Source organism: Dermacentor variabilis, chromosome 4 (assembly GCF_050947875.1).
Source record: "Dermacentor variabilis isolate Ectoservices chromosome 4, ASM5094787v1, whole genome shotgun sequence".
In the NCBI taxonomy this organism is placed as follows: Eukaryota; Metazoa; Arthropoda; class Arachnida; order Ixodida; family Ixodidae; genus Dermacentor; species Dermacentor variabilis.
In genome coordinates this window covers 97,406,599-97,433,750 of record NC_134571.1, presented here as the reverse complement: position 1 = coordinate 97,433,750, position 27,152 = coordinate 97,406,599, and the positions used below count along the sequence as shown (strand labels likewise).

At 47.7% G+C, this 27,152-nt stretch overlaps 1 protein-coding gene across 6 annotated transcripts in view; it reads right to left on the bottom strand.

Moving 5' to 3' along the window:
- Positions 1-27,152, bottom strand: part of mtd (TLD domain-containing protein mustard) — a 171,781-nt gene that overhangs the window by 59,826 nt on the left and 84,803 nt on the right. The window contains exon 1 of one of the 6 annotated variants that reach the window (XM_075689911.1): positions 24,933-25,697. The exons of 3 other annotated variants lie outside the window; for them this stretch is intronic. In XM_075689911.1, coding sequence (XP_075546026.1) covers positions 24,933-24,982 — 50 coding nt within the window. In that variant the 5' untranslated portion in view covers positions 24,983-25,697. Of the gene's footprint in view, positions 1-3,300; positions 3,666-24,932; positions 25,698-27,152 lie in introns of those variants that run through there. 2 more of the 6 variants (XM_075689907.1, XM_075689908.1) reach the window with 2 other exon arrangements.

Genomic DNA, 27,152 nt, shown 5'->3' with positions numbered 1-27,152 from the left:
TATAAACACCGTGGGCTCGCGTGTGGTTACAAAGGAGTGAAGGAAGCATGCGCGCCCTTTAGAGTGAGCGAATAGGGTAACGGGCATGCATGCACTAATTAGCCGTTTCGCCGTACGCATTGGGTGGGTCACACCGATCTCGCTGGTGAGAAACATGTATTATGTAAAAGAGTTAAAGTCCGTTTGAAGTGCTGCCTACGCTTCTATATGAAACCATTCGGGGCCTCATTTCGGCGGAAACCAGCAAACAGAAATAACTCATTGAAAAACCGGTCCATAAATGTACACGGAACTCGATCACACGGCCAACTGTTGTACGCGCGCCGACAAATTTAAAAACTCGGCGAATTCGGGAGCCCCCAGCAAAGTGACAACTAACGGGCCGTGTGGACGAGAAAAAGCTTGGCACGTTCGGCACCCTTAACCAAACAATTCTTCAGTGGCAGCCCTCAAGCGCAGTCAACTAAAAGAATAACGAGGAATTAAAATAGAAGGGAATGGCATATGATACCGTGAAACGCCGGTAAAGAAATGGGCAAGCGCGACCACACACTTCTGAAGCTTCTGTGGATCTGATGCGACGCGGCCAAACACGCAACGCAATGTATACGGTGCAACCTAATACATATTCAATGGAGGCACGCAGCAGCAAGTGAAACGAACAACAACAAAAAAATGCGTACACAACCGAGTACAACGGGCTTGCACCGAACTTGCGCTTCAGAGTTGCCCCGCACACGCACGCAGCGCAAATAGAAGCAAGAACATTTTATATACCCGGCAAACGGAAACTATATAGAAGAACATTTAGTGCATCAAGTATACGACATCACACGCCAGCACAGGCGAACAACACTTCAGTTTTTCAAAGGTAAAATGCGACAGCGCCTGGCCTGCAGCTTGCGTCTGCAAGTAATAAACTACGACAGGAAGTTGATAGTTATGCGCCAAGCGCGCGCATATATTACAAACCCAAGTTATGCACACGCCGCGCAAGCAAAACTACACGCGTGCATGTTTGTCTGTCTCGCAGATGCCGGTAGAGCGCCACCTATCTATATAAACCACGAGGCACGCACGTGCGTAGTATATGCGCACCGTTCGTGACGTTTCGCTCCAGTATAACGCTCGATTACGTGTTTAAGCGCTCTTTCGAAAGAGCGCCTGCAACAAGCGAACGCGGAAACGCAAGGTAATATCGACCGCCGTTGCAGTTCTTCTTGCCTGCCTTTTTCCTAGATCGCACGTGGCGCTAAAAAAAAAAAAAAAACGACGAATTGCAAATTTCCGCAAACGCCGACAGGCGTCACGATGTTCCGCCACCTGCGCCTCAATCGTGCATTGGGAACACGCGTCGATGCAGCGTCAGCGCAGACTCAATACAGTTTCTCTTTTTTTTTTCTTTTTGTGAGAACAACGGGCGAGCCAGGCTGGGAGGGGGCTGACAGCCGAACGCAAACAGAATGCTCAGGAGCAGTAGGGCAACACGCACACAACGTCTGCACAGCAGTGCGATATGGAAACGCGCGCACAGCGATCGATGAAACGCTCGTTTCTTCAACAGTCCGCGGCGCCCGCGCGGTTCATTTTTCATCCTGCCAGCGAAAAAAAAAGCACACGAATGTTTTCGGGGCGTGAGCATATTGAAGTTGCCCCGAAATTCGCGAGCTTACCGCTTCACTTTTCTTTCTTCGAGCAAGATACAACTGCGATTCGCCGCCGAGGCGCAGCGGAACGTCCGCAGTGATGTATGGCGACCCGACGCGAGCGCATGCTAAGCGGCACAGATTGCCGTTCAAATTAGACTCCAGCAACGTCGCACACGTCAGCTATAATTACACAGGCAACTTATGACTAATGCCAGGGAGGTATTTTAAGGTATATTCATTAAAAGAAGAATGAGCTACACGCGTCCCCGAGGGCGCAGTGACACCTGTCGAATCGCGCTCGCAAACTATAATGTGCAGCTTTGTGTTCGATCCACATGACTGTCCTCTCTTGCCACTATTCAGACTTCCTCGACCAATTGGTACTGGTCGTGCAAATTTCAAACAGCATTCAAAGCGCATCGCCTAAACAATGCGTCAGTCATATAAGCAGCTAAATATAGAACTACGAAAACCCGTAATAACGGCACCAGCTGCGACTGCACATAGCCGACGGGAACCGCGGGTTTATTGGACGGATCTAAACCACTCCCACGCATATGCGCGGAGTGAGGCATCCGTATATAAAAAAGCATTGTCGGGTGGGAAATAAGCGAAGCTCGGGGGGTATCCTATAAGAGTCCAGCGAGTGAGCTGTCCGTTTCGGCTGCCGCTGATTGGCTAGGGCCGCTCCTCTCCTCCCCTCTCGTACAGCCGCATCCAACCAGCAGCGGCCGAAATGGACAGTCCACTAGGTGGACTCTTACAGAACACACCCCCAGGAGCGAAACAGCGGTGTGTGAAGAGCCACACAGTCGGTTAGCTGTATACACATAAGCCGCACAACGCTTTCATTGCATATACAAGAAGCGATGAACTGTGGTCTATAGCTTGCGCATAATTCGTACAAGCAGTGCTTGAATAAGGCGCAAGCGACACCCGTGAAGACGAGCGACGAAAGAGCGGGGAAGACGCACTATATATACGGGAGGTAACACGCAACGGCAAGCTTGTGCATGCACGCGTACTGCGCGTAAAACGCTTCTCGTTGAGGTTATTTCTGCGCGTATAATAAGGGCATACGGAAATACACGCCTTTGGCTTGCGCCGATACTCTATAGCCTGCACGTGACGTCATGACACGGCTTGGACACTTAGGGGGGTGATCCATTAACCGCTTTCATACGTTGCTGCAGATAAGACGCAAGGCGTAGATTTTCACTTCGTCTCGTCAGGCATGCATTGCAGTACTTCAAGATGTAGGCGGCTACGTCGTCTTTTTAAGCCACGCCTCAGAGTATATGAAGACACAAAAGTTGGTGTGGCTACATAGTGTGGCTAGTTTCAGCCTGCCAAACGACGCGGGCTACGATGGGACGCCGTGAGCGCTCTGGGCGTACTTTCACAAACATAATACCCTATATATAGCGGATGAAAACAGTATTGTTGGCAGGGCAAGGAAGTTTTAATCGCCTCACGCTCTTGAAGTGTGCATCTGCGCTGCACGTATTTCTATGAGGAAAGACAGAAGAGAAAACCACAGCATACTACCATTCTTTTCTTTTGCAAACGCTGGTTGCAGAACAGGATAAGTCCAAAACGAGCTATACAACTATACGGGAATCAATGCGCGCTCGACGTGGCCGCCAGTTACCTGTTAGCTCGGCGGATCGACCTGAGCGTCGACCGCGATCGGTGCCAGGAGGCGGCGAGAACCACGAGGAGTCGGCGAGTGGCGGCGCGCCACAGGCTGCGCGGAGGCCTCGTCGACGGCGGCGGGGCCGCCATGGCTGGCCGCCGTGACATGCGGGGCGTCCGCTAGCGCTCAGCGCCAGCACGAACGCAGCTCCGAACGGCGACACACACAAGCACATACGTTGGTGCACACGGCGTGGATGCCGACGAGAAAGCTTCCTCCTCCCGTCGAACTCGGTCGACAAGCGACAACAACGGCAAACGCAGAACCACCGCGGGCGCGCACGATTCGTCGGACACACAAAAGCGACCACGCACGCGAGCGTACGGCGCGACTCGAATGCGAGAGATTTCACGGCGAGATTAAAAGAGAGGAAAGAGGAGGAGAGAGAAAGAAGACGAATATAAAAGTAAGGGCAGGGACTGACCCGTCGGGGTTACCTATGCCCAACGACAGGCATCGTAAGGCAGGGATCGCACGTGGCGCACGACTGAAAAACAGTTCTGTGCATTCCGATGCACACGCGTGACGCAGTGTTGGGCCGCGTATGAACCAAGACGACCGGTGCGTTCAGAATGCGATAGACTGCCGTGGCAGCGTCACGTGACGCGCCGTCGTCTAGCTTGGTTGACGATCCCTTACTTTACAAAAAAAGATGAACGCGCCAAGCGTTGGCTGCTTGTCTATACGTGAAGATGACGTCACAGCTGAAAGCGTGCGGTTCTTATGGCACCTGCGGGAAATGTTTCTCGGAGCAATGCAATGGCGTTTTAGAGCAACGAGCACTCGTGCTCAAGTGGACATTCCTTCCAGGGTATAAACGATCTTACCGAGAACATTTCCGGCATGATTAGAAAACGGAAATCGGGTTAGCTAGCCTCCATTAGGGGCGAGCTCCACCACTGGAAAATCTGGCGCCACTGTCGGCGTGACGTGGCATGAGGGATTACGTGAACACAGCGGCCGCGTCGGCTGCTTCGGAATCGCCGAAGCGAGCTGAAAGCGAAAGTTTAAAGTCCCACTTGCGCTGTGGTTCTGATTAAGTGGTGTGGCTTTCCCGCCTTTGGTGTCTGCTTGACAACATTTGAAAGCACTCTAATAGGTAGTGGCTGCCTTTGGAGACGTGCAGCATGGTAGGCTACTGCTCGGTGCCGCAGTGCCGGACGTACGCAGCGGAGCCCGGTGTCAGCGTTATGCACACGTAGCCACAGGACAAGAAGCGTGGAACTTGGAACCGGCAAACAGCCATCGGCTACAACTCGGGTATGCAGCAAGTACAGTCGCGAGGAAGATTTCTGCTACGGCGTCGGGACTGCGACGTTCGGCGAGTAGCAGAGAAGGCGTACTGAGGCGCTCGCCCGCTGCCCGGCTAATGTCATGACGGTTTGGTTTATGAAACTGTTCATGCTAGACACCGGCAAGTTCACTGCAATGGAAAGGGAGCGGTAAGAAGGACATTAAAAAAAAAAAGGCATGGCATATATGGTCATGTTTATGTTACGAATTAATGCACTGTATTACGAAAAAGAGGCAGCGGGAAATTGCACGCTAAGAAGACCGATAAACATACAGTGCGACGCAACCTTTCACGCAAGAAGCCGGTTCGGGAGACTCCATCGCGGCGAGCGCGCAGAGTGGCGTTCACTGTACGTATACATTATATTCGGTAAAAAGGTATAGCGTCTGTAAACTATTCTGTGCTTTCTGTTTGTCGAAGATTATTATCTTGACGGTAGAAAACTTCCCGTCGTTTTGAAAGTACTCACAGAAATGTTCAGGAGGGCTCCCGCGTTGTGTTTTTATTGAGCGCCGACAGCCAGACCTAAGAGGAGCGCGCCGCGCGATCCCTGAAACTACGCAAGGGAAACGTTTCCGACAGATGGCGACTCCGTAAGCCCACGCCCCCAACAGTTTCATGAAGTTTTGTCACACACACCTGCGCACATACGCGCGCGCAAGTCCAGCGATCAGTCCAAGACAGATGCTGCAGCTCTCTCTGCGGTCTGATGCAGTCGGACGAACGAAACCTGAAAGTTCGCTTCGTCTAACTGCATCGCTAAACGAGCAAAAATCGAGCAATAACTGACTGTTCATTAAATAGATAAAGCTGGAAACAAATAAAAAGAAGAGTTCTATACTGGTCGCACTGATCTCTCTCTCTCTCTCTCTCTCTCTGTGTGCGTGTGTGCGTGTGCGTGTGCGCGTGTGTGCGTGTGCGTGTGCGTGTGTGTGTGTGTGTGTGTGTGTGTGTATGTGTGCGTGTGTGTGTGTGTGTGTGTGTGTGTGTGTGTGTGTGTGTGTGTGTGTGTGTGTGTGTGTGTGTGTGTGTGTGTGTGTGTGTGCTTGCATGTGTGCGTGCGTGTGTGTGCGAGAGAGAGAGAGAGGAGGAGGAGGAGGATTTATCAATAGTTGTGGAGTCAAGAAAGTGATTACTTACATATGTATACATATCGCGTCTAAAAGCAAAAAAGGAAGCCGTTAACAGAGGCCGAGCTTGAGGACTACATGCACAATATAGGTTAATTATTGTAATTATATGTATTTGCAATCATTTTTCTACGGTAGTTACTAGCTAACCTTTCACTGAATACTTTTTCCATCCGTCCATTGTATACTTTTTTGTTGGCGCATAGATGATACGCACTAAGTATATATATGCACTGCATTTCATTATCGCTAACTATTGCGTAACCTTCGCTTTGTGAGTCGAGTATGGTTTGCTTTACCTATTAAAAATGATATCGGCAAGGTCTAAATTTTCTGTATAGGGGACGCAGACCCCTAGTCAAACCTTCGCATAAGCGTATTAGGGTAGAGACTTGGGCGAGTTGGTCGTGGTTCATAACGGCGGTGTTTGCGTAGCGCACGAAAGTAGGAAACGAAGGACAGAGACGAGTAAAGAGTCTCTGTCCTTCCTTTCCTACTTACATGCGCTACGCAAACACCGCCTTTGCATAAGCTTTCTGCCTGCGCCCCTAGAGGTACAACCATTGTGATGCTAAAAAAATTTTTGATACGACGATACTATCCTTGAATCAAAAACAAATCACATCTGAGCGTCATGTTTTAGAAGAATCTACAGTGCATTAGCTTTACAACACCGTATGTTTTGTCTCCACATATTTTGTTGCCCTGCGTATAAAGAAAGAAGGAAAGAAAGAAAGGCGAACCTCGTGGAGGTTGGCTTCAAATACATGGTTGCGCAAATATACCCCGATTCTTATGCGTTGCATATCGTGGTGAGCAATTAACTTTGAAACACACTTTACACCAGTGACCAGTGAAATCCTGCCCTACATTGGTGTGCCGCATTCCTGAATAGCGTAATCAATGACACAGGAGAAAAGTGGCGACAGTGCAACACAACGTCACGCCACGTGCTGCTCCTACCGGACGCGGGGTGAAGCCGACGTTTTTGCCAGACACAACCGTTAATTAGTTTGGGTGGCAAGTGACCAGCGGCAACACAACATTTTCAAGTACTATAACGTGCGCAGGCCTTCATACTTCCTTGAGCCAGATACACGACCGACGACGAGAAGACGAACAAATTCACCGGAGCTTTTGTGATTCGTTGGCAGTTAACGGGATACGATGCAACGGTACGACGAGCGCGTGGCGTTCGAATCCACTGCAGCTGCACATCAAACTAACGTCGCTCCAACTGTCCGCAGCCTGCAGCTGGCGCATTCCAATGTGCTGCGTCAGTGCTCCGTTCAAGCCAGAGAGGTAGGTGACGACGACCCGATAGCACTCGTTTCATTCGCCACTCGCTGAACAAATGCTCAGCGCCTTCACACTTCGTCTACTTGTTCCACAATTTCGTTAACGCTTAAACTTCACTAAAGGTGATGTAATGTAAAACCATACGTACGCTACTTAATATCGTTTTTAATTTATGTCTTCTTTAAAGGGGAGTCTACACAATGATGTTCCGAAAATGCTTCGTTCCAGCTTGAGAGGCCTGCACGGCCTTACTGCAATGCAAATTTAATAAACCCCACTAGCCGTACAGCCAAAGAATACAATATTCTCTCATATGATCACATATGTTGTGTATGCGATCTCACTGTAAGCATACAATGCTACTGAATAAGTACATTGTGCGGCCCACGACATTTCTTATAGGTAAGTGACGGCGGAGCATAAACTAAGTGCTCGCGCCGTGCATAGCATATATGCGTAGCAGAGGCCAAACGCGATACATAACGCACGCACCCTGCGACCGCCAATATGGAGAGCACTAATCTCAAACCTTTCAGGCGAGAACAATGCTCTCGACTGAGGCAAATAAGGCGTCGATAAGCGAACCGGCGCGCCGCGGCCACGTAGCAGTCGGCTGCCAAAACTGCTTCGATGCGGTGTGCAGAGATAGTCCCTTGTTTACTCCCAAGGCTCGCTCATTGCGTGTATGTCCATCCTGTTCGGTTAGGTATACTCGATCAGCCGAATACTATCTGGCGCCGGCGCGTCGACGAGTGGGTAAATGAGCGTAAACCGGCATCGTGGTGAGGGGGGAAAAAAAAGAAAAGAGAAAAGGTCGACAAGTGCGAGGTGTTTTGGCTGCTGATATTGCCGTTCCCGAGAACGCGCTCTTTAAGTGATGCTGAAGGACACTCACTATCTGCATACGCCGCAGCTCACTGTGACCTTCGCGAACTTCACCCTTCAGATTAAAGGGGGCGGCCTACAACAACCTGCATCCGAGCTGCAGCGTACTTCTATTGGTTACCCCTATGAAAATGGTCATTGCCTTTATGTTTCCTTTATGTTTCCTTCTTGTGCCCTATGTGACCTTTATCATTCCTTGTCCTTTGTGTGACCTCCGGGACGCCAACTCTGTGTGTACCACATGTTTACTCATCCAAACGTATACCTCGAGGAAGTGACCTTTATTATGCCTCTAGGATGTGTCCTTTATGTTTACGGCAGGATGTTAACTGGGTGTGTACTATGTGTTACCTGCGTGTACACTTGAGTGCACATGTAGGTGACATAGAGTGCACATAACAACTGTCTGTACATATAATACAGGCAGATATATCTGTACTTTGTGACAGCCGTTGATACACTCTGCAGAGTCATTGTAAGTACTAAATCTTGACTTATCCTTTCCTTTGCCCCAAGAAAACAACCCTTATTATAATTATTGTAGTATGTGACCTTTGTGTTTACGGCGGGATGTTACCTAGGTGTGCACTTCAGTGTACACGTAGGTAACATAGAGCATTAATGTATATATGGTGCATGCACTCTTTATATGTTACCTACATGTGCACTTGAGTGCACACGTAGGTAACAGAATGTGCGCAGTAAGCATCTTTTGCGAATAGTACAGTTAGAGCTATCTGTACTGTATGTTAGTCACTGGCAGATTCAAGGAAAAGGCACTGCTTGCACCCCTCGCACTAGACATGCCGACCGGCACTAATTGTGGCTATATTGTGCGGAAAATCGAGCATGCCATGAAATAGGATGGTGTATATAATGATTTATGCCATGCATTCTCTTAATAGATAAAGTATTTCTTACTTTTTCAACCTGCTATTCTCCAGTAGCAAGCCATATGTAGAAATCTCCAGTATTTAACCTAATATGCAAGAATTTCATGAAAGTTGTGCGCCAGCTAGGCTATAAAATATAGTTGATTGAGTGTTTAAGACGGTTCTCATAGCAGGCGTCTTTCAGATGCTCCGCTTCGCCTCCAGTTTGGGAAATAATCTACTTAATTTATATATATATATATATATATATATATATATATATATATATATATATATATGAGTACTATGTTACCTGTGTGGGCACTCTATGTTCCCTGGCTGTGTACTCCCTCGAGTGCACATCCAGGTAAGATAGAGTGCGCTTATATATAGTGATTATCTTTTTACACATGCTACAGATAGATCGTCTACCTGAACGATGTATTAACTTTAACTACTGGCGTATCAAAGTAAAAAAAAATGGGGGGGTGCACCTGCCTCCCCCTCCCTAGCTATCTTGGCCGTATTGATCGCCACGCGCCATCAACACTACATGCGTACATCAAAGCCTCATGCAGCGAATAATCCCTCACGACAAATAACAATTGCGCGGCGGCTGGAGACGCGGTGGCACGACGCGCAGTGTTCGATGGCTTGCGCTACATGAACCGCAATAGAGGCGGACGCCTCCGCGGCCAATCTGCCGCTTTGCTAGTGAGCGTATATGATTATACAACCGTTTAAGTAGCTGTTCTAGTCGCTTTCGCGCTGACCACAAGTACGAGTAACTGCTGTGTCGATATTAGCACGCGTAGAAGAAGGGCAGCGCGGATCCCGTAAATGCTTGCTTGGGCGTACAACTGAATAATTTATAATTGTGAGTTGGCTGAGTATGAAAGTTGCGTGCGGGGTATGGCCGTATTTGATTACGCGAGCATGCAAGCAGTACGCCTGCTTCACGTTGGCCGAAGTTCCGCTGCCGCTGCAAGCCAGCCATCGCCACATTTTGTTGCCTTTATTCCTTACGCTACGGGAAATATGGTTCCACCTATTCAAGATAAGGCCTGACATTCTCAAAAACACGCCACTGGGGGCCATAAGAAGCGTGTATATGTGTGGCGATTCCGAATTTCTGATCGGTGGGTGTCACAGCTATCGCGGCTGCCCGCACACCGTGCGCCATTGCAAGCAGACGGAGCTGCACATGGTGCGCGCTGATTGGCTCGTGTCCGCCGGCAAAAGTTCGTGCATAGTTCGTCTAAAATCTCTGTATATACTTTAAAAAACAAGGCAGCGCACCAAGACACTTTAAACTCAATAATTTGTGTTTAAATACCAGCCTTCCTTCCAGCTATGATTTTTTTAAATCTCGAAGGCCGTGGTTTTTCAACATGTACGCTCTAAAAGGAAATGCAGATCTCGGAGGCTAAATTTACTTGTTAACCGCAGCGCGGCACTGCCGCAGTGTAACGGGTGACGGTTAGCTGGGCCTCGTTGTGGTGTGCGGTGAGAGTGCTCGTTGCAGTTACACGGTAATTTAATCATATTTTCGAAGTGCCTAAACAAACTGTGATCCGTACCGTGTGCATTAACCATCAAGAAACCTCTGGACTCGTGTAACGCCATTAGTTCGCCTTATGTTTCCTGTGATACGCCAGTGTCTTATGTGTACTACAGCGCCCGTCCGAGCTGCCTTTGTTCTCGCCTGTCCGCGTTCGCTCGTGGAATACCTGGTACTGTGGCTTCGAATTATGGTGCGTGGAAGAATTTCTTGAAAGTTGTGCTTTCGTGCGCGGGTGTTCATCGGCAATTCGACAGTGTTCGCGCCGGAAAGAGCGTCGTCGCGTGGTGCCTGCGAGACGAAGGAGCCGTTTGCCGACCACATTGAAGGTAAGCAGGTCTGATGCTTGCGCGCATTCTCGCAGCTTCTGGTTCATGTAGTAAGCTTTGTGGAACGACAACAGAACACGTTCTGAGCGTATGTTGACCATGTTGCTCTGCACATTTAGCAAAGCGTTTCACGAGGGGAGTTTCCGTGAAATGTATTATTTCTTACCGCTTACTTGCTTTATGGAGTGATGTGCTACCACCGCTGATCGTTGGGACTTAATGGGCAAATATTTACGTAAACGCTGAAAGTTACTGTTTTCTCGGTAGTTTCCCGGCAAGAAATCCTTCCGTAGATATGAATTTCCGCAAGTTACGTGTGTAATACATGTCGATGTGTTACGGGCATCGCGAGTTGGCACACGACTGCGATGTTTGACACTTGAACAGATATTAGCTTCTGTGAAGATTACTTTATTGATAGTGTTCAGTTTGAAGTCCAGCTTCGCGAGAACTTGTCTGCATTGTTTGTGTTCGACGTGCTCGCGTATTTGTCTTTTATATTGCAGGGCAAATATAGACCGACATAACAACAGCGAAATTTCTTTTTAATCGAGGCATGTCAATCAGACGCTCGTTTTCATTAATATTTTCATTCGAAGAACAGGATGTCAGTGCCTGCGATTGTTAAAGACAGTGGCTTGTAGCACTGCCTAATAAGGGATGCGATTTTCTTGCGATGCTTTCCGCTCGATGTTTGCCACTCTTATAACCCACCTTCCATGGCTGGCTGTTCTAGTTAATAACGATAGCCGAATGTCGGTCAGATCAATGAGCAAAAGGAGTAGCATCGGAAAAGGGATCGCTACAAAATCGCGGCCTAGATTTTAGACCCTTCGTAATCGATTGTTCGTTTGATTTACTAGATATTTGAGTTTTGGTGATAATTTCCCAGGTAGTCTGATGTTTGCTGCTGGTTTTATTCCCGCCTGAATTTTACCATATAACAGTGTAACCACTTGAGATATAACTACGAGACATCTGTACAAGCAGGCACAAAGATTTGTTGGCCAGTTGCCTACTCCTAAATGTCATGTACTACTTAGCAGCTGCTGCAGAAATGTTTAAAAGAATTTGTGAGCAGTTTAATACCTGAGTGGACTGGCAGCTCAGTCTGTTTCAAACAACAATTAGTTAAAAGCTTCTGTGTTGCCCTGATGTTTTTATGAGCTGTTTTTGACTGCTCCACGTTTCTTAGCTGTGTGCATACAGGCCAGGCTGTTCTTGCTTATATGAATATTTTTGAATGAGTGAAAAAGATTGGCTTTTGTTTTGTTTTTCAGGTCCCAAGCACCACATTCCAGAGGTCTGCTGTGAGCAGACGTGGCGAATTGCAGTAACATCCAGATAGTCGAATAAACTGTTCGTAGTTTCAGACAAACCTTTGCAAAGTATAGTCAAAACTTTCTTTGAAAAGTGCGAGCACTGATCCAACCTGATCTTTCTATCCAAACGTTACATTTTATATTAGTAACAAAGACATAACTAGAACAGCAGCACTGCAGTGAGGAACGTACACATGGCACTCCAAGTGTTATACTGAAATAATCTATGAAGTCTAATTACTTTGTAATTTTAGAACAAATTGGCATGAATTTCTGTGCCATAGCAGAGTTTCAATCCGTGCGCTGCATCATGTAGGGAACAGTAACCTTACAATGAAAACCAATGCAAAACTTTCTAACTCAGGAAATGTTTATAAAAATAAAATGTGCACACGGAACTCTTCATCTATGCATGTCTACGTAAAATACAGGATTTCATCACTGCGGCCACATAAAGGATGCATAAAGGTAGGACACATGAAGGAAACGTAAAAGCAGTGGCCAAATTTCAACATGGAGGAAACAAAGTACGGTAACATAAGGGATACATAAAGGGAGGACACACGAAGGAAACATAAAAGCAGTGGCCAAATTTCAACATGGAGGAAACATAAAGGACATTTCCTCATGTGAACTGCGGGAAACATACAGTGAACATAAAGGGCATAACCATTTTCATAAGGGTACGTCTCGATGGATCCTATACGGGTAACCCAGAAGCCACGGCTGCGCCTGCTCAGCACAAGGTCGCGAGTTCGACCTTGTGGAGGGTTGAAAGTAACGCTCGTGTGCCGAGATTCCCAAAGCATCCTATATATAAGCTATACAGAGCTTTATCACAGCACTGACGAATGGGAGAAGGTGCAGACGCGAAGAGCAGCGACAGGTATACATGTCGACATCTTGCCGCGCCGTATCCGAACGATAAATCGCACAGAATTCTCCCTGTAAACAACCGAGTGTGTTCCATTTTGTCGGCAAGCGTAAACATGACTGGAAATGCATAATTATGATTGCCGTGCTTTTAGCGTCTTTTCTATCTTTCGAGGTAGGAGCAATACCGCACACAAGAGCGCTTCTAGCGCATTTTGGTTTCATCACAGCTACTCGAGGCACCGCCGTCATCGGCGGTGTTCCCGCATACTTATTACGGTACAGATCTACGCTACGCTATAAAGTACTTTTTTAACTCGCAGCGCCCATCCCCTATATGACGTCACTCATAGCCCATGGATCTGTAACCTTAGGACGTTTAAGCTTAGTCACTAATTATGTACCTCTTATATCGACGCAGAGGTTATGGCATGACGCCGTAATAATAATAATAATAATAATATATATATATATATATATATATATATATATATATATATATATATATATATACGCTCCTCTCGGCCCAGATTACACACGTAACCAAGGCTTTTCTACTGCATTTCTTTTTCCCGCTGCCGTAGCACTTTGCAAGAGATGCTTTGTTATGCCTTAAACGGGCAAAACGAGACCAACATTAGCTTCACTCGCGGTGAACAGTGAAATACCACGGACAGTAAGGACGAAAACATCCCAAAGCTCTAAACAGGCATTGAAGGGATGTACTGACAAACTGCAATTTCAAGGCACTAACTGCAAAACACTAACTTTGCGGAGAAATGCATTAGCATTCCAGTTACTTCTGTGCTTGAATGAATAAAATGACGTTTTGTTAAGAAAGTAACTGGAACGCCAACGCATTTCTCCGCAAAGTTCGGGAATTAACATCTCGAAACTGGTGTCATCCCGAGAATTCGTTCCAAGTGGATCCGCCTTGCGAACTCCACGGCTATAGTTTGTAAGTCGCAATATGGTCCATAAGGTAATTAGTTTAAAAGTTAATTAGTGATCTTTTCTTAATTTATCGATTATGCATTTAAATCATTTGTGCAAGTAATGAACGCCTTTTCGAGTAGACCAGCTCATGAACTAGAATTGTGCTATCTGCCATAAACAACCTTTAGACAGTTCTGAAAGTGTTCGGTGAAACTCCCTGTATGGTGACGTAAACACTACACGAGTGGATCGAGGGGGAGAGAGAGAGAGCGTTAGAACCGGTTCCATAACAGAACCGTCTATATGGCTCTGCTCCCACGTATACGACTCCCGCAGACTTTAAATGAAGGGAGCTAGCCAGTATAAAGGTTCAGAAGTAAACAGCGGCGACAAAACGCCCAACACGATAGGGCATACGCAAAGGGTTGCGCGGACGTGCAAATAATTGCCCGAACGACAGCACGATCGAAGCTCTCGGTAAAGGCCGCCTCCGTGGTATCCCGGAAATGTAATGCACCAACCTGTATAACCGAACACTTCACTTCGCACCGGGGTCTCGGACGTGCGAGAGAACCGCGTACGTGTTACTGCAGCCTGCGCGCCACGGGCTTTTCGCACCGCGCATAAAGGGACGCGCACGTCGTAACCAGGAGACTATATATCGGGGCGTCCCAGCTATCACGCACCAAGATGTAAAAATATGTAAATGCCACGTGGCTGGACAGAACCACGGCAATGTTGTTTGCCGTCGCTTGAAGATACTCAGATTATTTTTTTTTGCATTTCACCTAATTACATAATTAGGGGTAATTATTTAATCAACCTTTGGCCCCAAGAACTCAAGCGCGGCTTCCCCAGGAAGCCATGTGTGTTGTGCGTCGAGCGACGCTAGCGCCGATAAGGATTCAGCGAAGCGGTGTAGTCACGCCCCCTCCAATCGTGGTCGCACGCCGCTTCCTCCTATAGTTAAGCAGCGTTGGTGACAGCGGTAGCTCCGAGACGAGAGAGTGTGATGACTCTGCGGAGGCACGACGTCGACCAGCTTCCGCGCAACTTTCGCTGTCCCGGAACTGTCACCGCACCCACTCGGTTTCAGAGGCGCAGCGAGAGAGTCGAATACAATGGACGGAAACAGAGAAGACAAAACGACAGACACTGGCACAGTGCACTGTGAAGATCGAATCTTTCGAGTCGTCAGAACGCCCCCGCCCCCCCCCAAAAAAAAAAACACCGGTCGTTCACCTTCATTAAGCGGATAACCCGGCTGCACACCTTAAATATTTCCGCACTTATGGCATTTCGGCTGGTGGTTCTCGATCGCTCAGAGAACTGGTCCGGTCTAGCCACGTAATATTAGGTCACGTAATGTATAGCAATATGGGGCCAGGAAGGCGCTCGGCTGGATGGGTGGCGCTCTGGTGTATAGTGAAACGTCACAACAGATATTCCGCACCGACGACGCGAAACCGCTACGTTCGATTGCTGAAACGAAGTTACGAAGCCAACGCCCTCCCCTCCCCCCCCCCCCCCCCATGCCCATGGCATAGCTGCGTAATTTCTTTGATCCGTCAGGCCGGGGGATCGAACCCAGCGGCCGTCGCGAGCCCTAACATAACAACAACTAGACGGTAAAATTAAAATACTGCAAGCACGCTTCTCTGCACGCCGCGAGGTCTCGCGAAAGAGCCAACTCACGAGGCCTCGCTTATTATTATTTTCTCTTTATTACGACGAAGACATGCCTTAAGGCATGTTTGATTGTTTAATTGGTAGCGAGGTATCGGATGTATGTTGGCATTGCTTCCTTTTACAGCGTCATACGAGGAAAATGAACGCTACATATCTACTACGCGTGCATTAGAGCTGTTTCTGCCCGCTAAGATAGGCGAAAGTAGGGGATGCCATCACGCCGTCGTCAAATCGTGCACATAATTTTGCGAGAAACCTTCTGGGAACCCGATATGGCACAGAATGCGTTGAACTATATATAAGTCGCGTAATAAGGGTTTCTTGAAAATTTCTGGAACGTGCTGTCGATAGCCAGGACAAACGGCTTATTGTAACTTCACCATAGCAATATTTTTTTTTTCAACCTCGAGGTTTACCTCGAACGTAAATCGACCGCCTGGAACGCCAGCCCTAACGCTAGCGACTTTCAATACCCGCCTGCCCAGCCCGCGTGCGACCCCCTCCGACAACGTGACTCACCGACTCCGTATGAAAGCACATGTCAAAATGTCGTGACGAAGATAGTGAATGATGTGCGCTTCCTCGACGGCGTCGTAAAGGAATAAGACGGATGTCCCGGTGAGTCTCGCGTGACGACAGAGCCGTACAGAGACACTCAGCGCACAAGCTATCGGGACCGGGAGTAGAAAGCGGAACAGACGCTACGGGACGCGAACACACTTTCATGCGATAAATATTACCTCCTTACGCGTGACACGTCATCCGAGAGTAACCATTTGGTCGATGTTCGCCGGCACGCATCACGGCGGAGCGCGCAGAATACACCAGTTCTTCCGAAACTGGCGAGCACAAGCATTTGTGATCTGGTTCCTTAAAAAAAAAAAGAAAGCAAAAGAAAAATATGTTCCGGTGCGATAGTACACGTAGCCGTGAGAGTGAAGAAGAGAAAAGAAAAGACAAAACAGGCCAAGTACGTTTTTTTTTTCTTTTATTTCTCTCAAAGCGCGCAACAGCTGCAGCCCTCAAACGCCCGCCGAGGCGTAAGGAAATAGCACAAAGCGTTTTTTTTTTTTCTACAAACAGACTATGGCACAGTTCTGTATTACCTGCTGGGCAATTAATAAGTAATACAATAATGGGTAATACAATAAGTAAATACGCTAATCGTGAGCCAATGTACCAGGGCAAGAAAAACAGGGATAACTGATTTTTATATTTATTACTTACAAATTTATCCGAATAGTACAGAGGACAACGCGTCTACAACAGAACAGCGCTATCGCTCCGCTGAGCCACTAATTATGATGGACTCACAGTAAATACGTCAAAGTTACACATTTTCATTCCAAGATGATGCAGACTCGGCCGAAAGATGGTCAAATATGGTAGGGTGACGCTTCGAACAATTTTTAACGAGTCCTCGTAAATACAGAGTTAACAAATCTTGCTTTGACACTGCGACGGAGAAAAAAAAAAGTACACCTTCACTATTGCTGACGGGTCGACGCATTACCGAACTTCCTGCCGAATGTGGCAAGCCCTTCAGCAAAGCAGTAGTGTGTTAACGGTACTCCGCTAAATGAAACTGAGGTACGTCGGTCAACAAGTCGGTATGCAGGAGCACCTCAGCTTAACGTCCGTGGATCTCTTGTCGCGCGCGCGTGTGCGTATGGACTTGCCTCTACGAAACATAACTGATGAAAATAAGTCGCGCAGCGTCCACAAATGTGCAAAGCATGACTTAGGGGGGACACATTTTCATTCCACGCCCAATTTATTGTTCTAGCTGCTGCTGCAGTAATCAGATATGCTCATCACCTCTATAGGGTCGCCTCCTCTGGACCTGGAAGGAGGGTCACCCGAACACGCAGGGTTTATCGACCCGTAAGTAGCACCTGTTGTATAGTAAGAAGTGATGATAGAAAGTCACGTAAGACAAACGCCAGGATGGCAAAAAGCAAAAAAAATGAAAGAAAAGAAAGAAAGAAAGAGCGGTAGCCTGGGATGGGGCGGGAGGGAGGCGTAGAAGTGTAACCGGTTCGTTCCGCCTGTGGTCAGTACGTCGATGTTGACCGGTCCCGCGTGGACCGGTCAACGCGCGCAAGAACGGTGTCTTATCAGTGTTCGAAAGAAACAAGTTCCATTGTTTTGTATCCACACGCGCCCTCCCATAGAGAGCCGACGGTCCAGAAGGGTGCAGGTGGCACGTGCCCGCAACAAGAGGTTCGCATATTGTTTGGGTGGTCGATAAACTGATCGATATATGATAGACTGGGCGACCGTTTCACCGCTAGGTGAATGTTGGCTGACTCTGTCTAGACTGATCAACAAATCGATCATTCATCGATACATTGAATTATCCGTGAACATACGGGAATTGATTGACTGATCGATAGATTATATAGTCAGAGTAGCGGAGCTCAGATCATAGAGCAATGCGTCAGTAGTCAGGGATCGGTGCTACCGAAGGCCAAAATTTGCGAATCGCTGAGAGCACACCGCGTGCACCCTGGAAAGAAGCCAACATTTTCTTCCAGCTAGTTCCAACCCGCGCAGACATGCCAGCAGGAAAGTACTGCTCAAGCACCGACCACCCTTCGTGCTAAACTTTCCTAGTCGCCGTCAAAGTTTACACGCACGTGTAGGGCACCTCTAAGAGGCTTTGCTTAAAAGGATCATAATGTAACAAGCAAACATGAGCACGGGGCCTGGGCATTGTGTCTGCAGCGTCATCTCCAGGACGACCTGGCGCTCATATATATTGAGAGCAATACCTTAGAAAAAAAGAAAAGGATTACTCTATGAGACGGACAGGCTGTTGACCTCACCGCGTGATGTTACTGTTCAAAGCTTGTACAGCTTCCGTTATCTGGGTAGGTGATGGTTCACGAGGCGCAAGTTTTAGCATTTCTTCGGCCCTGCACCTGCTGCATTTCTACTGGCAATTTTCTGCAAGCACACACGCCGAAATGACTCGCCTTTGAGGACATCATGTGTCAGTGTATATATTCATGCGGGATCAAGTTTCATATATATGTAAGAAAATGCTATTAAAGCTACTGCTTCTTTGCAAAGAAAGAAAGCCCCAGCTTCTAAGGCGATGGGGTACGCGATAAGCAATGAAGTCTGGAACGGTTGCGGTGAGGCCCTTTGCAGACTGTGTCTTCAAAAAGAAAAACAAGTTTTGCAACGAAGCAACATTTTCCTAAAGTGCGCCACCAGCTGTATATGCACCTCGTGCCCCATTTTTCAAGAGGTGAACTTTGTTAGGTAAGTAAAAAAAAAATTAATAGAAAGCTCTAATTCCAACAATACCGCGCTACAGTTTTGTCTGCACAGACTGTGCAATACCCATATTTTTTTACATGCTTCGTTTTTAAAGTTTTGTACCGCTGACAAATAGCGCTGCGCCGCCTTTTCAGGGGGACTACATTCTACCAGAGGCGGGAATTGTCTTCGCGGTGAATCGCCGTGTCTAGGTAAAGTAAATCGCAAGAATGAATTATCTTTTTTTATTATATTGACAATAGGAAGTGTGGGCAATCGCAATAATAGCGTCGAGTAGCATTACCCATTTCAGCACATATTTCAGTAGCAGTTTCGAGACCCGTTGTGAAACGTGACTCAGCGTCTGTGGCGTTCTGCTGCCGAGCACGAGGTCGACGGGTTCGAATCCCGGCTAAGGCGGCCGCATTTCGATGGGGCAGAATGGAAAGAGAGAGAAAGAAAGAAAGGAAGAAAGAAAGAGGGATTGCATGGCAGTATATCGGATGTTTTATTTTAACGTTAACAGAATTTGTTTTTTTAATCGTCCCTTTGGCATAAAGCACAAACATATTCATTGAGCTGGATTACTCGTAGAGGCACACATTACTTGCACAGTTAATCAATATGCATAGCTGACTAATTCACAAAATTTCACTAAAACTGTTAATTACGTTAGCGCACATATTGCAATACACGAATTGAAGCCCCTAAATTCACAAGACACATAAACCAAGGACGAATTGTGAAACTACAGCACGTGTGTTGAGATAGGCGCAGTCAAATTGTTTGGGTAAAAAGTGCACTGATGTTCCATTTACCTTTTTTTTTTTTTACGAAACAGCGTTTTATGCACTGAACATCGAAAATTACTGGGACACCAATGCACTGGAACGTACGCTTTGTGAACGGATATCTCGAATCTGGTGTACTCCTCAGAGTTCGTTTTAAGAGGAGATGACTTAGGAAGTCACCATCGGAAATTTGTAGATTGCAATACATGTGCCGTGAAGTAGTTACAGTCGAAGTTAATTAACAAAATCCTGTTAATTAATCAAATACTGAATTTGATTCTTTTTTGTGTGTGTTTATGAAAATATTGTCTGCCTCTGAGAGTAATCTAGCTCAATAGGTTGTACTGGGCCACATATGCCACGGGTAACCTTTAACAATTCTGCTAATGACAAAATATAACAACCCATACAGTAGAGTCTCAGTCTATAGGTAAGCACAGGTATTGTGTATATATATATATATATATATATATATACAGGCATCGGACGGCCGACCCACACGTTGTACACGTGTTGCGCACAGCCCCGGGCATGTGGTGCGGACATCTGCGCGCTACATAAATCGGGGACGCAGCCACGGGTCCATGTCCGCATTAAGCGCGCTCAGATACACGCGTACACAAACGATGCACAAACGCACCGACACGCGGCCGGCGTACGACAAAACAAAACGGTTTGCACGTATATTGCGGCGACACGAAGCGGGACGTCAGGTACTACATTCGCGTTAACTGCCCAACACAACTCTGCGACTACGACATTAATTGTGCTGCCGACCGCGAAGTCACCGGTTCGGCTTCGCAGTCACGGCGGCTCCAATCTAACGAAGGTGTATCGCAAAAAAAAATTTTTTAATCACAAAGTGCGGCAAATAAATTCGCGGCCCTTCACTGCGGCACCACTCTCAAAAGATATATAGGTACAGACTCGCGCTGCAAGATTTCATTAAATACAGTAATTAAAACAGCATTAAATAACATTATTAAATGCAGCTGGGTTGGAAGCATATGTCAAAAGAGATCGGTGGAAACAAATTAACGCTCGCGCACCTGCCAATTTAATGCTCAGAGATGAGCGAACGCGATTGCTCGATTTCGGGCTGAACGAAGACATTAACGCTTTCTAACTCTTGAACATATTTAAAAGATAGAAAAACCAGTATCCAATAGAATCGTTAGAACACTGGAGTTCCATTCTAAACATGTCAGAGGCGAAGGTCACGAAAAGCTCCTTCACTCAAAATAAGCGGTACAAACAGCTAGCGTCCTCCTACATCATCATCAGCAGCAGCAGCCTATTTTGTGTTCCCTGCAGGACGAAGGCCCCTCCCTGCGATCTCCAATTACCCCTGTTCTGCGCCAGCCGATTCCAACTAGCGCCTGTGGACTCCCTGATCTCATCACCCAACCTAGTTTTCTGCCGTCATCGACTGCGCTTGCCTTCTCTTGGGCACCCCGTTCAGCATAACCCTAATGGTCCACCGGTTATCCATCCTGCGCATTACATGGCCAGTCCAGCTCCATTTTTTTATCTTAATGTTTATCAGAATGTCGGCTATCCCCATTTGCTCTCTGATCCACACCGCTCTCCTCATTAGCGTTACGAGGAACATTTTTCGTTCCATCGCTCTTTGCGCGGTCCATAACGTATTCTCGAGCTTACTTGTCAACCTCCACGTTTCTGCCCTATATGTTAGCACCGGTAGAATGGATCGATTGTACACCTTTCTTTTCTATGATAGTGGTAAGCTCCCAGTCAGGATCTGGCAATGCCTGCCGTATGCACTCCGCCCCCCACTTTTATTCTTCTGTAAGTTTCCTTCTCATGATCATGGTCCCCTGCGAGTAAAAGATAAACGTGCTCCTCGCGGACTCGAGAGGCTGACTGGCGATCTCAGTGGTGGAACAACCATTTCACCTTTTGGCGCAGGTCCTGACGCAGGCAAAAAGCCGATTTGGCGCAGCAGCAGGCACTTTTGGCGCAGGGTCCAACGCACGTGTGCTTGCCACATACCATGCAAATTTTAACTAATACAGTCGATATCTTGTGGAGACGGGTCTGCGCGTGACGTGCTGCGGAACAGGACAATGTCATCTGCAAACCGAAAGCTGCTGAGATATTCGCCGTTGATCCTCACTCCTAAGCCTTCTAAGTTTAATAGCTTGAATACTTCTTCCAAGCATGCAGTGAATAATAATGCAGCAATTGCTCATCTCCTTGCCTGACCCCTTTCTTTAGAGGTACCTTTCCGCTTTTCTTGTGGAGATATATAGTCCACACTATAGTGAACCTCAATTGACGTTCACTTCGGTAATCAAGTATCTTTACACAGAGAAACACCCAGGAGTGTTTTTGCTTGGTTCAAGACAGGACACATTAGTATAGCACACGATGAAGCCCACGTACTACGACTACGCGCATCAAGCTTGGCTGAAATGCGTTGTTCCAAGTGGCGTTATTGCCGCAGCTAGAACAGCTCCAAATCAACGTCAAAGCGTTCGGACAAGCTACAAAAGTTCCAAAAGGACGTCGCTGTTCAACTATGACTGAAGAAGTTCACGAAAACCAGTTCGCTTGCTGAGGGAGATCCTCGTCTTACGAAAGAGAAAGACGATGGAAACGTGTGAAAACTCGCAGTAAAGACTTGAGGAATGGAAAGTAGCGCTATTTTGCGAAACCATTTCGGTGATGATGGAGCCCACTGTTTTTCACACTGAAGCCGTATAAGCGTCAGAAGAATTTCAGTTTGCCCTAGTTGGTGTTTACTGCGCATCATATTGACCGCAAATAAAGACGGGGAGAGCGGAAGAGAACACAAAAACAACACGGACGGCAATATTTTTTGTTGTTGTTGTTCTCTTCCGCTGTCCCCGTCTTTATTTGCGGTCAATATGATATGAAGCCGTATAAGGTGTGACCAGGATAGTGTTGGATAGATGTAAAGCTAAACAAAACATTAAACGTAACTTTCTTTCACATGCCGTGATAGGCGCAAACACTGACTGCAAAACTGTGTCGACATCAATGGCGACTCCGAGGAGAAAGTCATATTTGTAATAAATAGCGCGACGCGCAAACGACAAGCACAGCTTGCATTTGACCAAAAATGAGCTATAAAGGGAAAGAAGCCTCAGCCCTCTGCTATACAGGCTGAGGTTTTTCTCCGCTTCTGCGATCACCTCTGATCAACTCTTATTTTTCCCTGAGACACATTCGGATTTTTAATTTTTTTTTTCAAGTGGCATTAGGCAGACTTTCCAAGTTCCCCACGCAACAATGTGCCACCACCAGCAGAGCACTCGTAACAAAACAATGATTGCATTCTTGGAAGCGCCTCGCGAGAAGCGACATGTCGGGTATCAAGGAGAGTTTGGCTGACTTCCAACGTTTCAAAAAAGGTAGAAAAACAACAACAAAAAAGGCCCGCTGTATGGAGTCCGGGTAAAGGGCTCTCGTACAGGGCAACGTACCGGAAACTCTAGCCAATCGCCCAGCGCACACGGCACCACAGAAGTGACCCATGCACGAGCCCGACTCCAAAGCACGCCGTATGGCGCGCGTTCCGCGGCTGACTATTCATTCTTCTCGATAGAGCTTTCATGTGTCCCATCAGAGCAGCCGACATCCGTCACTGTCACAGGCAGAGACGTGCATAATGCGTCTCGCGACGGACACGCAACGGATTAAGCCTGTCCCGATTGTCGCAGACTGCAGTGCGCGCATGAAATGATTCGCTGCGCCCACGAAGCAAAGAAACAAGCAAAAAAACAGATAACGAAAACAAGGAAGGGATGGGCGCGACTATATAGCGGAGGTATACAGTATGCGCCGGTAGTGTTCCCAGAATTTTTCCACGCTATGGTATGGCTAAACAATGAGCATGTACGGCCATTTCCCTCTTCTCTTTTTTTTTCTGTCTTTGTTTCTTCGGGAGACATTACTGTTGAGCCGTTGTTTGCCGCACTTCGTCGCGCGGCAGAAGCCTTCGCGTCTGTCTCGTAAAAGATGCGCATAAACCTGCGTTTGCTCTGCCCAACCAACCACTTCGAGTACGTACGAAGACGACGTCTGCTATGGCAAACAATTCTGTACAGCGGTACGGACGCTGCAGGAGACGCGGCGGCATCTAATCCGAAAGAAAGCGAGCGGCGGCTGCTCCGCGACCCACTGCACACAAAACACGAGCCGCTGCCGCGCCATTGCCTCGCCCGAGCGCGTTATTTCTGATGGACGTCTCTGGGGAGAGGTCATCCCCTGAAGACCCGTTTTTTCTTTTCGTTCTTTTTTTTTTTTGGAAGCACGTACTAATGTACGCATGGATCAAAGCGACTCATCTGCAAGAAAATGCGAGAGTCTACCCCCCTCCATAATACCGCTGGTATATAAATACCCGTAAACCTGTCACTGGTAGACATATCGCCTTGTGCTAGGAATATAGATCGGGGATGGTCCCTCATAGTTCTAAGCATTCTTCGAATGCAAACTACTGCACACACATGCATGCACTTTCAGCTTCGCGCTCTCAAGGCACTTCTTCACTGACTCGTTTTCCAGAATAGACACGTACAGTCTCCGTCATTTATAACTCGAACATGCCTCGAGCGCCTTTTTGCATCTGCTTCTGAGAGTGCTTGAGATCTCAGGCGTGCCTTGAATGTTTCGAAAGCATTTCATCTCCAGGACTGCTTAGAGCTCACGTTTGTCAAGTTAAGCCACCTGAGATTAATTGCTCTCGTTAACCATGGCGGCGGCTGCACACAACCACGGAGAAAGCCGCAATGGAGAAAGACGAGATGTTTCAGAACCAAAATAACGTTTTCCCGAGTGCTATATTCTGAATATCTCCTGTAACTGGCTTGAAGTCGACGCCGCGGGCAACTGCGGCACAGCCGTGATAGAAACTTCACGCATTTATACAGTATATACCATCGTTAAAGCATTCATTCAGCCTATACACAAGGGTTTAGAAGGAACGCATCGTATCAGATCCGATGTCTGACAGCGGGAGCTCTTTATAAACCGGGGAAATGCGTCGTTTCACTGTATATAGTCGAGCGTATTCACCACACTCGCAGCATCGCAACTGACGCCATCTCACAAAATTCCCCATATATTCTCTTTACACAGCCTGTAGTCTAATATATTCAAACGAAGTCTACAGACCACTGTTATACTTTATATACTAGATGAACTCTGGGGACTTCACATATCCGAAATGTAGTCTAAACAGTCCACATCTATCGACTCAAATTTTTACTTTATACGCACTATATCCTACCTGCACGACAGGGCATGTCGCGCGACAACGGCTGAGCAAAGGAAAAAAAAATTCCATTTACCGAATTTTGTTGTAGAGAAGTACGGCCAGGGCTCTCGTAAACGCCGGCATCGTTCTTCTGCCTCGATCGTCTTTACACGGAAACACACAATCACGGACGCACCAGACGGAACGGCGGATGGGTCCAGACGGCAAACGCAATCGGACCAGAGACACCGGCAATCGTGCCCAACGCGTCAACTGTCAGGCGACGCACGAACGGCGTGCTTTTAGTCACTACTCAGTCCGCTGCTTGCCGGGACTTGGTGCACAGTACGAAACACGTACATTATCCTATTGGAGCGACTACAATAATATAACATGAAACGCAATAGCTTCGCTTGCCGCTCTTGCGCCCGTTCTAAAACGACGAACACGGCCAGGTCCGGCAGCCGCCCGTCACTGTTCAGCAACGAATCGACGACGATGGTTCCCCGACTACGGCGATGAGCGCGTCCTCAGCGCTGAGCCGCAGCGATGATGAGCGGCGAAGGAGCACAAGGACGATCTGCTGTATACGCACATCAGCTGTATAGGCACGCAACGGGCACCGGAGAGTAACAACGGCTTCGACGTCGCCGCGGCAACTCTGAAATGACGCACTCGGGTGGCGACCACGGATGCTGCTCGACGCGGCACTGAACGGCCCACAAGAGCGCGGGCGCAAATATAGCGAACACGCAGTCGATGTTTTGTATCGGCGGCCGACGTCGTATCGAAGGCCGGCGGCGGCGGCGTCGGAGGGCGGAAAGTAGAGCGGTATCTTATCGCTGCCGCTGCCAGCGCGAACTCAGCGACGTGACAGCAGGACGCCTTACTTTAAACGACAGACACCGCCTCTCTCCCTCTGTGTGTCTCTTTCTCTTCCTTCTTTATTTGCCATTTTGTTTAACCGGTGCAAACGAAAAAGAATGACAGCCACGGGAACACTCGAACGGCGGCGCCCTCTGATGGGAGAACGAGCTATTACGAGCGGGAGGATGTACGACGAGGAAAGAAACGAGAGAAAAAAAAATGGCGGCGACGAAGGATGACGCTCCTGTATACTAGTGTACCGCAGTGACTAGTAAGTAGACCCTACTGTATCCAACGCGGGGGGGGGGGGGGGGGGGAGGGAATGATTATTTGGTAGGAGGCACAAAGGAAGACAGAGGCAGACAAACAAATTGAGAAGTATCGACGACGTGGAGAAATAAGGGAAAGGGCGAGCAGGGGGTAGGGGGGCGAGAGAGGAAGAGACCCAGACACCGGTCGCGAGGAGTGAAGGATACAAAACAGCTGAGCGCAGCGGCACAGCAAGCGGGACTTGCTGCCAGGCGCGCTGCGTGCGTGTAAAATGGCAGGTTGGCGGGCCCGTGTGTGTGTGTATATAAACGTCTATGAAAAGAATCAACGTAGATGATATGGGCGCGGTTAATAATATTTGGGGTTTTACGTGCCAAAACCACTTTCTGATTATGAGGCACGCCGTAGTGGAGGACTCCGGAAATTTTGACCACCTGGGGTTCTTTAACGTGCACCTAAATCTAAGCACACGGGTGTTTTCGCATTTCGCCCCCATCGAAATGCAGCCGCCGTGGCCGGGATTCGATCCCGCGACCTCGTGCTCAGCAGCCCAACACCATAGCCACTGAGCAACCACGGCGGGTATATGGGCGCGGTTGTAAGCGTTTTCGAAGCCTATATTTGTCCTTTGTGCTTTCATTCTCTGTCGCAGCGGCGGAAAACCGGCGTCACAAGTTCTGCGACCAAGTCGTCGTGCTGATGGGAAAGTCGACTATATAACGGGTGTTTCAGCGAACGCTTTCATTTTTTTTTAAAATAAAGTTGCCGTTGCCTGTGGCAGATATCAATTCTAGTTCATGAGTTGGTCTACTCGAAGATGCGAGCATTACTTGCACAAAGAATTGAAATGCACAATCGACTAATTATCAAAATTTCACTAATTAAGTTTTCATCTAGTATACCTTATGGCACATACTGCAACTTGCAAATTCTAGTTGGGGAGTTCGCAAGGCGGATCCACTTGGAACGAATTCTCAGGATGACACCAGTTTCTAGATATTCTCGAACTTCGCGGAGAAATGCATAGTCGTTCCAGTTACTTTTGTGCTTGAATGCATAAAAGGACGTTTTGCCAAGAAAGTAAGTGGGACGACAGCGCATTTTTACCGCTAGTTTGACGGCGCACGTCTCGTACATGTTGTCATCCACACAATTCTTTTCCGAGTGAACATGCCTT